Source organism: Podarcis gaigeae (assembly GCF_964106915.1).
Source record: "Podarcis gaigeae genome assembly, chromosome: 3".
Lineage (NCBI taxonomy): Eukaryota > Metazoa > Chordata > Lepidosauria > Squamata > Lacertidae > Podarcis > Podarcis gaigeae.
The window spans coordinates 4,987,783-5,002,481 of NC_139680.1; the positions used below are offsets into that span (position 1 = coordinate 4,987,783).

General features: G+C 45.9%; 1 protein-coding gene across 1 annotated transcript; it reads right to left on the reverse strand.

Moving 5' to 3' along the window:
* Window positions 1-3,365: 3,365 nt before the first annotated feature.
* Window positions 3,366-8,424, reverse strand: LOC310840647 (interleukin-17F-like). Its single transcript, XM_083730906.1, has 3 exons — window positions 8,155-8,424; window positions 5,969-6,198; window positions 3,366-4,135 (listed from the first exon to the last, which is right to left on the reverse strand). Exons 1-3 carry the CDS (start codon window positions 8,179-8,181, stop codon window positions 3,886-3,888), a joined length of 507 nt encoding a protein of 168 aa, XP_083587032.1. The 5' UTR covers window positions 8,182-8,424; the 3' UTR covers window positions 3,366-3,885.
* Window positions 8,425-14,699: the final 6,275 nt, after the last annotated feature.

Sequence of the window (14,699 nt, forward strand, 5' to 3'; positions counted from 1 at the left end):
TTTAAGCTCATTTTAAAATACAGGCCTTGATCAGATGCCTCACTACAAGCTGCTCTGGGCCCCCGGGATGGAGTATGGAATCTAAATGAAATCAAACCAAATAACAAACACCAGCGTTTTTTCCTGCTCACCAACACCACACAAATAGGCATTCAAAAAAGAGAGAGAGAGACTGATAGGGCCGCCTTCCCCCCCCTTTCTTTTTTACACCTCAGCAAAGTTGTTGAGCTTTTCGTTGGAGACATCTCCCCCCAAAAACGTAGTCTTTGCGGTGGTTATTGTTGTTTTTGGATTTTCACAACAGTTTTTCTTTTTTAAAAAAAACACCCTAGTTGCCATACATTTGGGTTTCCCCCGGACATTTGGCTGATTCATTAAAAATCCATCTGGACACCATTTTGACAGTCCAGACGTGTCCAGGAAAACCTGGACATATGGCAGCCTTAGACACTGTGGCAAATGCAGGCCTGTCAATTGTCGGCTGCTGGTCAATTTCCGGCAAAGTTCCAGAAGCCGAGAAGTGGCCGTCTAGCAGAAGGGGGGTGGGTCAGAAATGGTTTCTGAAGGGAGAGAAGGGGGAAGAGGTCTCAGAAGGGGGAAGAGGTTGTGATCTGAACAAAGCTCAAGAGAGTTGGCAGGAATGCTGCGCAAAGTGGAGATCAGAGGAAAGACTAGCCGCCTGAGAAACAGTTTCTATCCAAATGTGATTTTGGTTTTAAACGCAGTGTAATAAGTCTCTTGGGACGCGGGTGGCGCTGTGGGTTAAACCAGAGAGCCTAGGGCTTGCCGATCAGAAGGTCAGCGGTTCGAATCCCCACAACGGGGTGAGCTCCCGTTTTTCGGTCCCTGCTCCTGCCAACCTAGCAGTTCAAAAGCACATCAAAGTGCAAGTAGATAAATAGGTACCGCTCTGGCGGGAAGGTAAACGGCGTTTCCGTGCGCCGCTCTGGTTCGCCAGAAGCGGCTTAGTCATGCTGGCCACATGACCCGGAAGCTGTACGCCGGCTCCCTTGGCCAATAAAGCGAGATGAGCGCTGCAACCCCAGAGTCGTCCACAACTGGACCTAATGGTCAGGGGTCCCTTTACCTTTTTAAGGCGTCGCTATGGGAGTATATTGTATTTTAAAAATGGGGTATCAGAGTTTTTAGGGGGCTAACCAGGTTGGAATAGCTGTGATATTAGGCTTGTTGGTTTTGAATGTCTTATGTAGTCCCCCCCCCCCAATTTCATTGTTCTGTATGGGACAATGACAAAGACTCTCCTCCTGCAAGAGAGGGGAGTGGTTGTGGTCAGGAGCCAGACTCTGCCTCAAGCAGGGGGCATTAGCCCCCTGCCTCCCACTCACCTGGCTGGCGCCCACGCCCACGGGCAGGCACCCAACCAGGTGCCTGTGAGGGGGCGTGTTAAGCGGCCTAAATTGCTGCGGCACCAGCCTTCCGGCCTCACTTTTCATCGTCCCCTCGCGAGTCACCCACCCTCCACTCCCTTAGAGCAGGGTTTCCAGTTTTCTTTTGGCCTTGCTATGGACCTTAGGTTGGTCGCCCTGGTTGTCTGGGGGGCCTGGTAGGAATTTTTCCATTTGGCATTTGGCTTTTCGTGGTATTGGTGGGTAGGTTAGGCATTGGAATAATGTGTTGTGGTGTGTCGAAGGGCTAGGTGTGGCCATCGCCTGCGCCTTCAATTTTGGGTATTCCGTTAAAGGAATCTGGCGGTCGTGTATTCTGTCCGATGCCTGCGTGGCGGGAGGCCATGGCACGACCCTCGGTGACATCAGGGGAGAGCCTATAGTTGGATTAGCATCAACAGGCTCCACCTACTGGTGAATAAACCCCCTTTGTTTTTTAGACTCACCCCTCTCCGAGTGAGTGGAGTCAGCTGACGTAATCCTATGCCTAAGCCAATACCTTTTCACTTGCTGTAATCAATAAAGTTGTGGCCTTTTCTTGCCCATTAACCTTATATCACGTGTCCTTGTGTTTTCATTCCACTACGTGGGGATCGGGTCCTCGAACCACAATAAAGATTATCGTATCGTATTGTAGCTGGGTCTTAGAGGTAGAAGAGGCAGCTGGTTAGATTGAAGCACTGAGAAGGGCCGGACTCCCGCTCAGTGGCGTAGCGTGGGTTGTCAGCACCCAGGGCAAGGCAAGTAATTTGCGCCCCTAACCCGTGGATTTGCGCCTCCTAACCCGTGGATTTGCACCCCCTAACCCATGGATTTGCGCCCCCTAACCCATGGATTTGCGCCCCCTAACCCGTGGATTTGCGCCCCCTAACCCGTGGATTTGCGCCTCCTAACCCGTGGATTTGCACCCCCTAACCCATGGATTTGCGCCCCCTAACCCGTGGATTTGCGCCCCCTAACCCGTGGATTTGCGCCTCCTAACCCGTGGATTTGCGCCCCCTAACCCGTGGATTTGCGCCCCCTAACCCATGGATTTGCGCCCCCTAACCCGTGGATTTGCGCCCCCTAACCCATGGATTTGCGCCTCCTAACCCGTGGATTTGCACCCCCTAACCCATGGATTTGCGCCCCCTAACCCGTGGATTTGCGCCCCCTAACCCGTGGATTTGCGCCTCCTAACCCGTGGATTTGCACCCCCTAACCCATGGATTTGCGCCCCCTAACCCGTGGATTTGCGCCCCCTAACCCGTGGATTTGCGCCTCCTAACCCGTGGATTTGCGCCCCCTAACCCGTGGATTTGCGCCCCCTAACCCATGGATTTGCGCCCCCTAACCCATGGATTTGCGCCTCCTAACCCGTGGATTTGCACCCCCTAACCCATGGATTTGCGCCCCCTAACCCGTGGATTTGCGCCCCCTAACCCGTGGATTTGCGCCTCCTAACCCGTGGATTTGCACCCCCTAACCCGTGGATTTGCGCCCCCTAACCCGTGGATTTGCGCCCCCTAACCCTAACCCCCAGATGTTGCGGCCGCCCCCCCTGCACCCCCCATGCTACGCCACTGCTCCCGGTCCTCCCTCAGCCTTTCCCTGGGGAAAAGCAAACAGGTTCATGTTTGTGGTGCATGACAGGTGCATGGCAGCTATTGGAGTCTTCCGCTTGCATTTAAGTCACAAGAGATCTGCATCTGATTGCTCAATGACCTAGGAAGCTGCCCAAACTGGAGAGTCAGGGATTGTACCTTCTGCCTGCAAGCAGATGCTCCAGTCCAGTCATCTATGGCCTTGAGCTGCCTCCACAATGCATAAAACCAGCCCCTGGCCTGGCTCGCCAGTTCTCTTAAATATTTCACCACTAAGAAAGTTTTCAATTTGAAAAATGTGAACAGACAACTCCATATTTCTGTCTTTTTATTCATTGTTTAAGTTACTGAATAAATACAAATAACTCATGTTTTTGAATTATAATTTGCAGGTGCATAAATAAAAGTTATATAAATAGGTCTTATAAATACATCTGGAAGCAAGTTTCTCTTTGCTTCTCCATGAGTTTCACATTTCATATGCATTTATATCGTGACATAGAACATACAATTCAATAAGACTGACCAATAGCATGGGGGTAAAGGATGCAATACTCGTTACAAGGCAGGACTTTTACATTTTTGGCAAGTGAAGAGAAGAGGCCATTTTAGCTAGGAGAGATTATTTTGTCATCGTGGCCTAAGGCCAGGAGGAATATATATTCAACATTTTCATGGCCTACTTAAATGTTTTGAAACAAATGGCATTTTAAAGTTGTGTCATCTAGTAAGAAAGTTGTACAAAATCTTTCCTAATTCTATGTTGTCCTTATTTCTGCCCATCCCTGAGATAGCAGTTTCTTTCTCTTTTGAGTCATCAAAGAATGTGATTTGGATTCGGAAAACATCAGCCTGGGGTCGGTCATTTACTTCCGCTGGTCAATTCTATGCTTCTTTCAGGCACTTCGATTAGCATAGGTTCTGGTGCTCGACATGACGCAGGTGCAACCAACATTAATCACTTCTTTCTCCAGCCAAAAGGTCTGCTGGCAGCCAACCTGCTTCCGTCGAAGAACCATGATCTCCTGCTGAATAGGAACAGAATTCAGGGCTATGTTTGGTTTGCCTTTCCTGTCCAGACAGAAGGCATGGCGGCAGGTGGCTTTCGAAATCACATGGGGAAACCTGTTGGGATCTTCGTGAGTGCTGCAAATAGAGGCAAAAGGAGGGCAAGACTGTTAGTTCTTCAGAACATGTAGAGCCTTGAAACTGGCTGCATACCATGGGAAGCTAAATGTTTGCTTCTCTCTAGACTCTTGGCCAAAGAGAAGCAGGAATGGCTGGCTTGTAGAAAGTTCTGTGAGCGGAGAAGGTAGGGTCTCTTTGCATGGAAGAGACTTCCAGAGGTTCACACATCCCAATCCTTCAAGGAAGAGAGGCTGCAAGTTATCAGAAAGTGAAGGAAATGGCTGCTTATTGACTACTATATCAATAATATATTACCATGATATGCAATATAATCTGTCAGTTTGCCAGTTCCTGCTGCTGTCAGACCTCTTCCATGATGGGGGTCGAGAGCCTCAGCCACTGCCCTTGGAGGTACAAATGTGGCCCTCCGGTCTCTTAAGACTCTCCAGGCCACCCCACCCCACCCCTCCCTGGTTCTGCTCTTTACTTCCCTCTAGTACTGGAATGTGAGAATGCCTCTTGCTTGCCTGAATTGTGGATGGAGAGGTGAGTAGGTTTAGAAACCTGTGGCTTTTGCATGGTGGAAACACTCCTGACTGTGTGGAGGCAGGAGGCTCTTGCTCCTGGCATATATCCCTGGAAGGCTGACTTAAGGGAAATGGGGTCCTTGGGCTGCAAAGGGTTCTCTACTCCTGCCCTGTGACGCAAGGGAAGGTGAGAGAGACCCATTCCTGGTTTCAAGCAGGCAGAGGAGGGTGATCCAACAGGAGGTTCTCAAAGCAAGTGCTGCCGTGAAGAATGTGAGATCGGAAACATGTACGGACTGCGTTGATCAAGAGTCCCTTACTTGGGACTGCTACCATGATTACCTGTGAATGGGCACCTCAAACTGAGTGCCCTCAAACTGAGCAGCAGATATACTCCAAGGGGGAGGCAAGGCAACTGTGCATAGACCAAGCAGCCAATTACTACCAGTAGACATAGGGAGTAAAAGGAGCAGGCATGGGGGAAAGATGTTCTCAGAAACATTCTGCCATCAGAGAAGCACTCTGTGTTCCACACTATAGAGCAGGCTTCCTCAACCTTGGCCCTCCAGATTTTTTGAGACTACAATTCCCATCATCCCTGACCACTGGTCTTGCTAGCTAGGGATCATGGGAGTTGTAGGCTAAAAACATCTGGAGGGCCGAGGTTGAGGAAGCCTGCTATAGAGTCAAATAACTTCCATTTCAAAGGCAGTTGTCTGTCACTACAGTGGTGCAGACTATAGAGTTGTGGCTCTGAAAGCTTTGAGGGCAAGGGCACAAAATCCAAGCAGCCATGCACCTCTGCTTTAGGACCCTCGCAACAGGCACCCAGGTTGCCGAAGAGTTCCTCTGTGCCGGTTGGTGGGGCTCCATTCAAGAAGACACAAATTAGTAGCAATGTGAAGCATGGCTGTTGTCATGTGCAGAGTGACTTTCCCCCATTGCAGGGCAAATTGAACCAGCAGCCCCTCATTGGATGAGGAGCCCCTGTCCGAGGCTACAATTCCAGATAGGGGTGAGCCCTGGCATTTATCAAGGAAGCACAACCTGGGAGTAGCAGAAGCAGGATCAGGGGAAGGTCCAAACACCTCAGCAAGAAAAAAACTGCTCCCTTCATGGAGACAATTCAGCTCTCCCTCTCTCTCCAGTCTGTTTCCCAGAAAACCCGGCTGGCTCCTGGGTTTGACAATAGCTACAAAATTGTGTCCTTTCTTGCGGCAGCCCTAGACATTTTAAAGTATTGAAGAACCACGGTGGGTTTGCTATGCATGCTCTGCTTCGTAGCCGACACATTTGATTCAGTCAGTGAGAATAAGGACAATACCTGTAATCCCATGGAGATACAGATCTGTTCCTGACGTCCTGGGGCACCTCACTGGCTGGTCGTGGGCGGCCAATGTGGACTTGGAATGTCAGGGACTTTGGGGGAAAATCCTCTTGGGTTCCAGACTGGGGTGGACAGTTCTCGCTGGGTTCCTCGTTGTTTTTCCCAGGCTTAACTGCTTTTCCAGAAGCTAAATTTATAGCTGAAAGCAGCAGCAACAACAACCCAACCTGAAAGGGAGAACAGATACAAAATGAGTTGTTTTATCATGTGCAGGTTAGCCAGAGGTATAATCTGAAACTGACATAAAATAGGTTTTTGCATAAAACAGTTTATACTAGGCACTCTGCTAATATTGAAGTACTTAAAGGGTGCCAGGTTTTACTGAAAGCCAGAGTTGTGTCCCTGAAGCCCTTCCTCTGAAGCCTAAAACATCAAGCAGTGGGGGCTCACTGGTGAAGTGGCAATATACTAAACCTGTCTTTTTAAAGAAATAAATAAATCACATATATCAAGCCTAATCCATAGCTGTCAAGTGTCCCTTATTTGGCGGGACAGTCCCTTATCCCAGCGCCATGTCCCGCTGTTGTCCCTTATTGATGAGGCTTCATTTGGCTGCTGGCTGGGCTTTCTGCCTTTGGCTCAGAGGGGCTCAGAAATTGAACATACCTGTGCCTGGAAAATCCCTTATTTTGGCTGCTGGTCCCTTATTTTCAAATCTGTAAGTTGACAGCTATGGCCTAATCCCTTTCACCAAAAGCAACTTTCCTGACTACTCTCTGTTTGGGAGTTTTGCAGCTGGGCTGAACCGCTGCCAGTTTGTGATAGAGGCCAGGACTGATAGACGGATTTCAAATGAAGACAAAATCTCATTGGCAAAAGTTTGAGGAAAAGCTGTGCCATCACACACTTGTCACAAGTCATTTGGGATGTTAATATTTAATATATATATATATATATATATATATATATATATATATATTACAAAATTATAAATAATACGGCATGACACGTCCCCAAAATGGGTCACTACCAAACATATTATTTTACAGTGATTACAGTAAACCAGTTCAGTGGCCTCTTCAATAAATTCACTTGGAAAACTCAGAATAACAGGAATGAGCTAAAGAGCATTTCCTGCTTATCCACACTTTATGGCAATATATGTTGTAGGTATTTCTCGTCCGTGTGTTGCTTCATTTGTATATTTAATAATACTGTGCCAAGCAAATTATCTTCTTTTTCTCTCTCCTTGCCACCTTCAATTTTTACAACAGTTTTTCCATTATGGCTATTTGCCAGACTATATTATACCCAGTGGTCAATATTCATTAATTGCAAAGTTTTCCAAGTTCTATTACCATTCTAGCTGCTATTAGTAAATGCGTTATTAATTCCTAACTTTTTAATTCGTCTATATTTGAAGTATATAGATTAAGTAAGCCAAAAGCTGAGGTTGTTGGGGTTGTCTGAACTGTAATCTGAGATATCGCTTTCAAAACTTGCTCCCAAAATTGTTCTATTTGTTGTTCTATTTGTTAATATTTATTTGTGTGCCAATCAAGCAAATAAATTCACAAGGAAAGCAGATGGGACCCTGGGGGAAGTGGTACTTGGGGAAAAACAATGAAATCCTACTGAGAATGAATTGATTACATATCAGTCCTCTTTCAAATCTAAAAGTAGCTTTAGAACTATGAGGTTACGAAAAGCATTCAATTATGTGAAACATTAACTCAGAGCAGGTGGGATCACAGTCATAGCTATGAAGCATTGTTGGTAGCTTATCTACAGGATGAAAATCCCTCCAGAAAAAGTTCAAGAATTCAAGGAAAATAGTTGTTATCCAAATGCTTTAAACTGTACTGTCCAAGTCTATTACATTAAGTACACATATTACGCTAATTAAATATAGCTTATTGTTGCAGCTATAATGAGGGATGGATAGACAAACAAACAAACAAACAGAAGACTTAGATAACCATTGGCTTCAATTTTTGGTAGCAAGTGGATTGGGAGATTGAAGCTTCGCTAACAAAATTCTGCATGTGGAAGGAAGACTGATAACAGGATGAAGTAAGAACTAAAATGCAGCATCAAACGCCTCTACTTTTTAAGTTGGACATAAATGGATACTAAGAGTTCTATACACCATAAATGACAATCTGTATTATCAGCGTACTCACCAGTGAGGGAAATCTTGTAGAAGTCATAGTAGCTTTTCTTTTCTGCTGCAAGGAGTCTATTGCTGGAGGTTCTGCACCTGAGTATCAGTGTCCGTATGTGCAATCCCAATCTCCTTTTATACTGTCTTCAGAATCAAAGCCAGTTTTTTCCATTCGCTAGTCTTCCCGCCCTCGGTTGTGGTTCAGGGGCAGCTGTGGCTAACATTTACCCTTTTTTCCCCTCGACCACTTCCTCGAAAGTGTCACATGTCCCATACGTACACCAGGGGACAGCAAGGGAAATGCATTTAATACACCACCTACCTAGTTATGGGGAATCTAGACCAATAGATTTGTTTGAATGAAAAACAGATGGCCTACAAGATAACGGCAAGCTTGCCTGAGAAGCGTTTTTTTCCCCTTTCCCCTTTTTAGTGTATTGCATCATTACAACTTACCTATTGTAAAATAGAGCAATCTAGATCTATGTCATACCTTCATAATCTGTGTATGAAAGCACGTAGACAAGCATCCATCATATGGATATAAACTAGACAACTGCCCCGTCAGCCCTGCAAAAATAAATTCTGCCACTTTCAACATCCATTGTACATCATAGGTCTTTTATTTCTTCCACTTCTTCCAGTGATTTCAGGGCAGCATCCTAGTCCCACAACAATTATGTTGGCTGAGCTGGGTTGTGAGGCAATAAATAGGCCCAAGGGACCACCAGCTTCATCGTTTTGAACCCCAGGACTATAGCAACTTACTGCTCCCTTTCAAGCAAATGATATTGCTGCATTGGGAGTGCAATGCCCTTTTGTTCTAAAGGGAGCCAGGCTCCCTTTCACAAATCTTTTCCTTGGAAAACGCATTTTCCCTGCACTCGCGGTGCAATTCTGCAGGGCTCCAGCTACAACTTTAGTAGTAATGAATACTGCACAATTGTGGAGCCGTATGTGATAAAGGGGTCTTGGCTGGGCAGTCCACGACTTCCATATACACTATCCAGATAGGTCACTTCAGTGCTGCTAATGCAGAAAAACAACACAGGAGGCTGCAGTTATGAGTTATAAGCTCCACCTGATTGGCAAAAAGTACAAGCGCTACAGCTTGCCTTTGATTGTGCCCTTCCACAGGAACATGCATTGCACTGTCAACAATAATGGCTTTTCTGCAGACGCCTTCCCTATAAAGAGTGGTCTGAAACAGGGCTGTGTTCTCGCACCAGCTCTCTTTGGCACATTCTTCTCCCTGTTGCTCTCATATGCCTTCAGCTTGACAGTGTGTTCTTCCATTCAAAGAGCAAAGGGGGTCTGTCCATCCTAGGTGGTGGGTTCTTATGCCTTGACAGCACCCTCCAAGAAAGCTCTACAGAGTCTCATCAACCATTTTGCCCAAGCCTGCATGGGGTTCAGCCTCAGCCCAACGAAGACCAACATCTTGGGTCAGGATATTGCCAGCACTCCACACATCAGCATTGATGACCACATGCTTGAGGTGGTAGACCATTGTATCTGCCTGGGCTCCATCATAACCAGCAACCTCTCCATCGATGCCGAGCTGGGCAAACGTATTGGCAAGGCAGCTACAGCAATGGCTCACCTCTCCCAAAGGGTATGGGAGAACGCGATGCTAATGTCCAATACCATGATGATGGTCTACTAGGCTTGCGTGCTGAGCATGCTGCTTTATGGTAGTGAGCCATGGGCAACTTATGCCTACCAGGAGCAATGCCTCAATGCCTTCCACATGTGCTGCATCAGGAAGATTTTGGGCACCGCTTGGCAGGGCAGAGTCTCAAACAAAGATGTGTTCTCCCAAGCCCACATTCCCAGCATGTTCACACTCCTGTCTTAGCAACATGTGTGCTGGATCATGTCCACAGAATGGAAAATGGCAGGATACCAAGGACGTGCTCTACAGGGAGCTGGCTTCTGGCACCAGGCCCATTGGCAGACCAACACCATGTTATAAAGATGCAAACATGACATGAAGGCTAGCAACATCAGTTGCCTGTGGGAATCCCTTGCCTGGAGACAGACAGTCAAGTTGTATATCCATAGCAGCGCCAAGAGGAGGAATGAGCGCTGGGAGGAACCCAGAGAGAAGAAAGTGGATGCCTTCATCTGCCCCAGCGGCAATAAAACATGTCTCTCCCATTTTGGTCTCTACAGCCACATCAGGTGCTATAACACTCCAACAGACGGAGGGCCCACTCCTCCATTGTCTCCTGAGACAAATGGATGCCAACATGAAGATGTGCCATAAGTACCTATTAATAGATAGTTTCTGTGACATCAGTTCAATGAGCGCCCCCGTCCCAGGCCTATGCAATAAGTTATAGGATAATAAATGAGCACCTTTCTTGTTTCTGGAAAACTCGTGATATTGACCCCTTTCCTTTTCCTTAAAGTGACAACCTTGCATCAAAACTGACATTACAGCTTAAAGGAAAGCCCTTTCGGAGAATTCTGCATTCCTGATCGCCATAGTGCATCATAGAATCCCGCAGGGGCGCTGACTTATAAAAAAAATTGGGGGGGGGGCCCATACCGACTTATAAAAAATATTGGGGAGGCCCAAGACCACCAAACCGCTGCTGCTGGGGGAACGAAAGGGGCGAGCCCTGGGCTGCCCCGACCTTAAGTGAACCTGTGAGGGCCCGCCCTTTGCGGCAGCCGATTGGCTGCCGCCGTGGGCGGTGAATATTAATGAGCTAGGGGGAATCCCCGCTTCTCGCGGGGCTGACGCCAGCCCCGTGAGATTGTTGATGGGTCGAGAGCCCGCAACCCCACCCCCTCTCTAGATCGGGAGTGGCTTTGTTTTAACTCATTACTGAATGTATTTTAAAAGGTAACTATCGTCAAACAAGGAAAATAAAAAATACCAACATAATTTTGTGATTTTACAAAGCATAATATAACTAATAATTTTCTTAAATTATTAAATTTTTCTTAAATTTTTGAGGGGGCTCAGGCCCCCTCAGGCCCCATGGAGTTGGCGCCTATGGAATCCCGTCCTTTCTACTCCCATATTGTTGGAGGAATTACAGAAGAAACTGAACTATGTGCTAGATTGAACCATTTTCTCAAGAGTGGGTGGGAATCCTGCATTTGGCTCTTCTAGCTGGGCTGCAAGCTGTAGAACCCTACTGCAAGAAATCCACTTTTTAAAAATGGGTTTTTTAATTAGGGAAATGGCAGAGAAGTGCACTGAAAATTAAAAGTCAATAAAAATAAAGCTGGTCCTAATTCTATTTGTTAATTGGATTATTCTTTCCACAGCATATTTTATTTGTGTTCAAAATTTATTTGCATTCTTGCAAATCCACCATAAATTATGGTGTGTGTGTTGAATTTCAATATTTGATTCACATTTCCACCATCTATTGTCCATACTTGTTCTAATCTTGTGAAGCATGTTCCATCAAGTTACTACTATAAAACGGATTTGTTTTGTACAAGTAGAAATGAAAAGTTTTGCCTAAGTTTTCATATACCTGAAGGAGCGTCTCCATCCCCATCATTCAGCCTGAGATCCAGCGCTGAGGGCCTTCTGGCGGTTCCCTCATTGCGAGGTTACAGGGAACCAGACAGAGGGCCTTCTCGGTAGTGGCGCCCACCCTGTGGAACACCCTCCCTTCAGATGTGAAGGAAATAAGCAGCTATCCTATCTTCAAAAGACATCTGAAGGCTCAGGGAAGTTTTTAATATTTAATGCTGTACTGTTTTTAACATTTGATTGGGAGCCTCACAGAGTGGCTGGGGAAACTCAACCAGATGGGCGGGGTATAAATTATTATTATTATTATTATTATTATTATTATTATTATTATTATTATTATTATTATTATTATATACCGTACTTCCAGATTTAAAACGTTGTTGATATCCCTGGATCTTGTTCCCAACTTACTTATCAGCAGACTAGGTCACCACTAGTGACCCTTCCAACTCCCAGAATCTCATTACTCTCCGCTGCCTGCAAGCCAGGCCAGTGAATTTCACCACCCCGGTCTTTTCTGTGGAATGTAATAGTGTCTGCAGTGAGGAAAGGAATTAGCAAAGCTGAACTCTTCCCCATTGTGTTTGTACTGTTGATGAATGGGGAGTAGCATTAAGTGGTAGGAGTGTGTAGGAAGGGGGGGAATTGATTGAATTTGCAGTTAAAAGTCAATGTATCAAATTTGTAGTTTCCAAAACAATGTGAGAAGTGAAATACAGACATCCTTTGGAAATGTGGACTGAATTTTGCAGTGCAATTCTCCAGCCACATAATGTGTACCTCCCCAAAGTGCATACACTCATGTACATAAAAAATGCATACAAACATGCATTATTAGGGAGAACTACTTTGCAAACCACAAGGAGAAGGGGATGACAGAGGATGAGATGGTTGGACAGTGTTCTTGAAGCATGAGTTTGACCAAACTGCGGGAGGCAGTGGAAGACAGGAGTGCCTGGCGTGCTCTGGTCCAGGGGGTCACGAAGAGTCGGACACGACTAAATGACTAAACAACAACAACTTTGCAAACATGTGTTGCATTGGGCAAAACTGCCTTTAAAAAAATTCACTAAAATGTGGGAGGATTTTCACTTTTAAATACACACAGAGAGTATGGAGTTGTGGAGAACTGAACTTACAATTGGAAAGATGAGAAATGGAGAGAAACAAAAACAGACTTATTTCCCTATTGCTAGTGCAGAGTGAGGCCACTCACATTCCTCTTCAGGAGGGGGAGCCTGTATACTGCGCAAATCCCACAACACTTTCCCCCCCAAAAAATGTGTATTGATTTTCCAAAAGATTTTTTAAACAAACAAACAAACAGACAAACAAACATAAATCTCAACCGTATTAAGCCAATCTTAGTGACATTAAGTGACTTCCTCATATCCCCCTAGCTGAATTTCAGTGTATATCATTTTAACAGTTTTCCAAAACCAATTTTCTCATAAAATAACTTTCTATCTTTCTATTTTGCCATTAAACATATTAATTAAATCCTAAGCCTATCTAATATTTGCAAGCCTTTCCAATTAAGTTCCCACAACACTTTTTTTCATACTGCGGATCGCTTATGACAGTAACCTTTCCCTACCGGATTCTAACTTTCCGGGGTTGCCTGCTGCTGGTAAAAGTTCTCCCTCTGCCCATAAAAGACCCTGCTGACTAACCGTTATGACAGGAAGGGAGCTGAATGGCAGAGTGACCTATTTTATTTCCCCCCACTGTCTGTCTGAGGTAAAGAAATGCGTATCACAGATTTGACATGGCGTTCTATTTTTCTTTGTCAGGTAATACATCAAATGGAAATTATTATTACTACAAGCAGCACCGGGGTCACAAGGAGTGTCTAAACGGATTCCCCACCTCTGCCTTTCCTTTTTGCTATCGAGGGCAGTTCCGGCACACATTGGCTGCCCTTTAAACCTAAAGAAATAGCATTCTTTGTGCTTGCGTCAATTAGATTCCCCCCACCAAGTCATTGAGGGGGCATGGCGGGGAGGTCAGAGCTGATGTTGCTATCATATGGGTTAGGTCAAGGAATATCCCAAGGAACTCAGCTTGGACAACACTAATTAAATTATAAATCAGGCTTTCAGAATCCTCCCAGGCACAAGGAACAGTTAACCAGGGTGGACAGAGATGAGTAGTCAAGGCAAATTTCTAAAAGCAATCTTCCCTTCATTGTGGCGCAAACACGCGCAGCCTGGATAGCTCAGCTGGTTAGAGCTGCTAACACCAAGGTTGCAGGTTCAATTCCCGTGTGGGACAGTGGCAGGTTCCTGCTTTGCAGCCAGTGGATCATTTCCCTTTTGTTTAGCCTTTGCTAGTTGCAACAGTTTTAGGCAGAAAGTATGGTGGGAGGAGGGAGAAGAGACAAGTCATGGATTAGGAATGTTCCCATGGGAAATAATGGAAATGTTCAGCTGCTTATGAAAACGCTCACCTACTGAACCATTTCGTGGGAACACATTGTGTTCAGAAAGTGGGACCTGAATGTAAGTGTAAGTAAACCAGGCATAAGCAACCTCCAGCTGATTTGGGACTACAACTCCCATCATCCCTAGCTAACAGGACCAGTGGCCAGGGATGATGGGAATTGTAGTCCCGAAACATCTGGAGGGCCGAGGTTGCCTATGCCTGAAGTAAACCTTATATCACAAAGACACCACAGTCCCTGCTGTTCCTCATTCCAAGGAAACTGAACCCTGGGAAAGCACCGGGAACCCCTGGAATCTCCCACTGCTGGGAGGTGGTCACGTAGTGACTGGTCATGTTGTTCGGATGCCTGATGGTTGTCTTCCAAAGCAGCTACTCCATTCTGAACTTTAAAATGGGAAGTGTACTGCTGGTGGTCAACAAAAGAGGTTTAAAGACTGTCTCAAGGCAAATCTTTAAAAATGTAGTATAAATACCAGCAATTGGGAAACACTTGCCTGCGAAGCAAGCCCATAGGGAAATTCGTCTTGCGAAGCGCATCGAAAAACAGAAAACCCTTTCGTCTAGCGGGTTTTTCGTCTTGCGAGGCATTCGTTTTGCGGGGCACCACTGTATAA

Coding starts and splice junctions, on each gene's coding strand:
- LOC310840647 (XM_083730906.1), bottom strand. CDS start 8,181: ATGACTTCTACAAGATTTCCCTCACTG. Junction 6,199..8,154: donor CTACAAGATTTCCCTCACTG/GTGAGTACGCTG, acceptor TCTCCCTTTCAG/GTTGGGTTGTTGTTGCTGCT. Junction 4,136..5,968: donor GTATCTCCATGGGATTACAG/GTATTGTCCTTA, acceptor CTCTATTTGCAG/CACTCACGAAGATCCCAACA.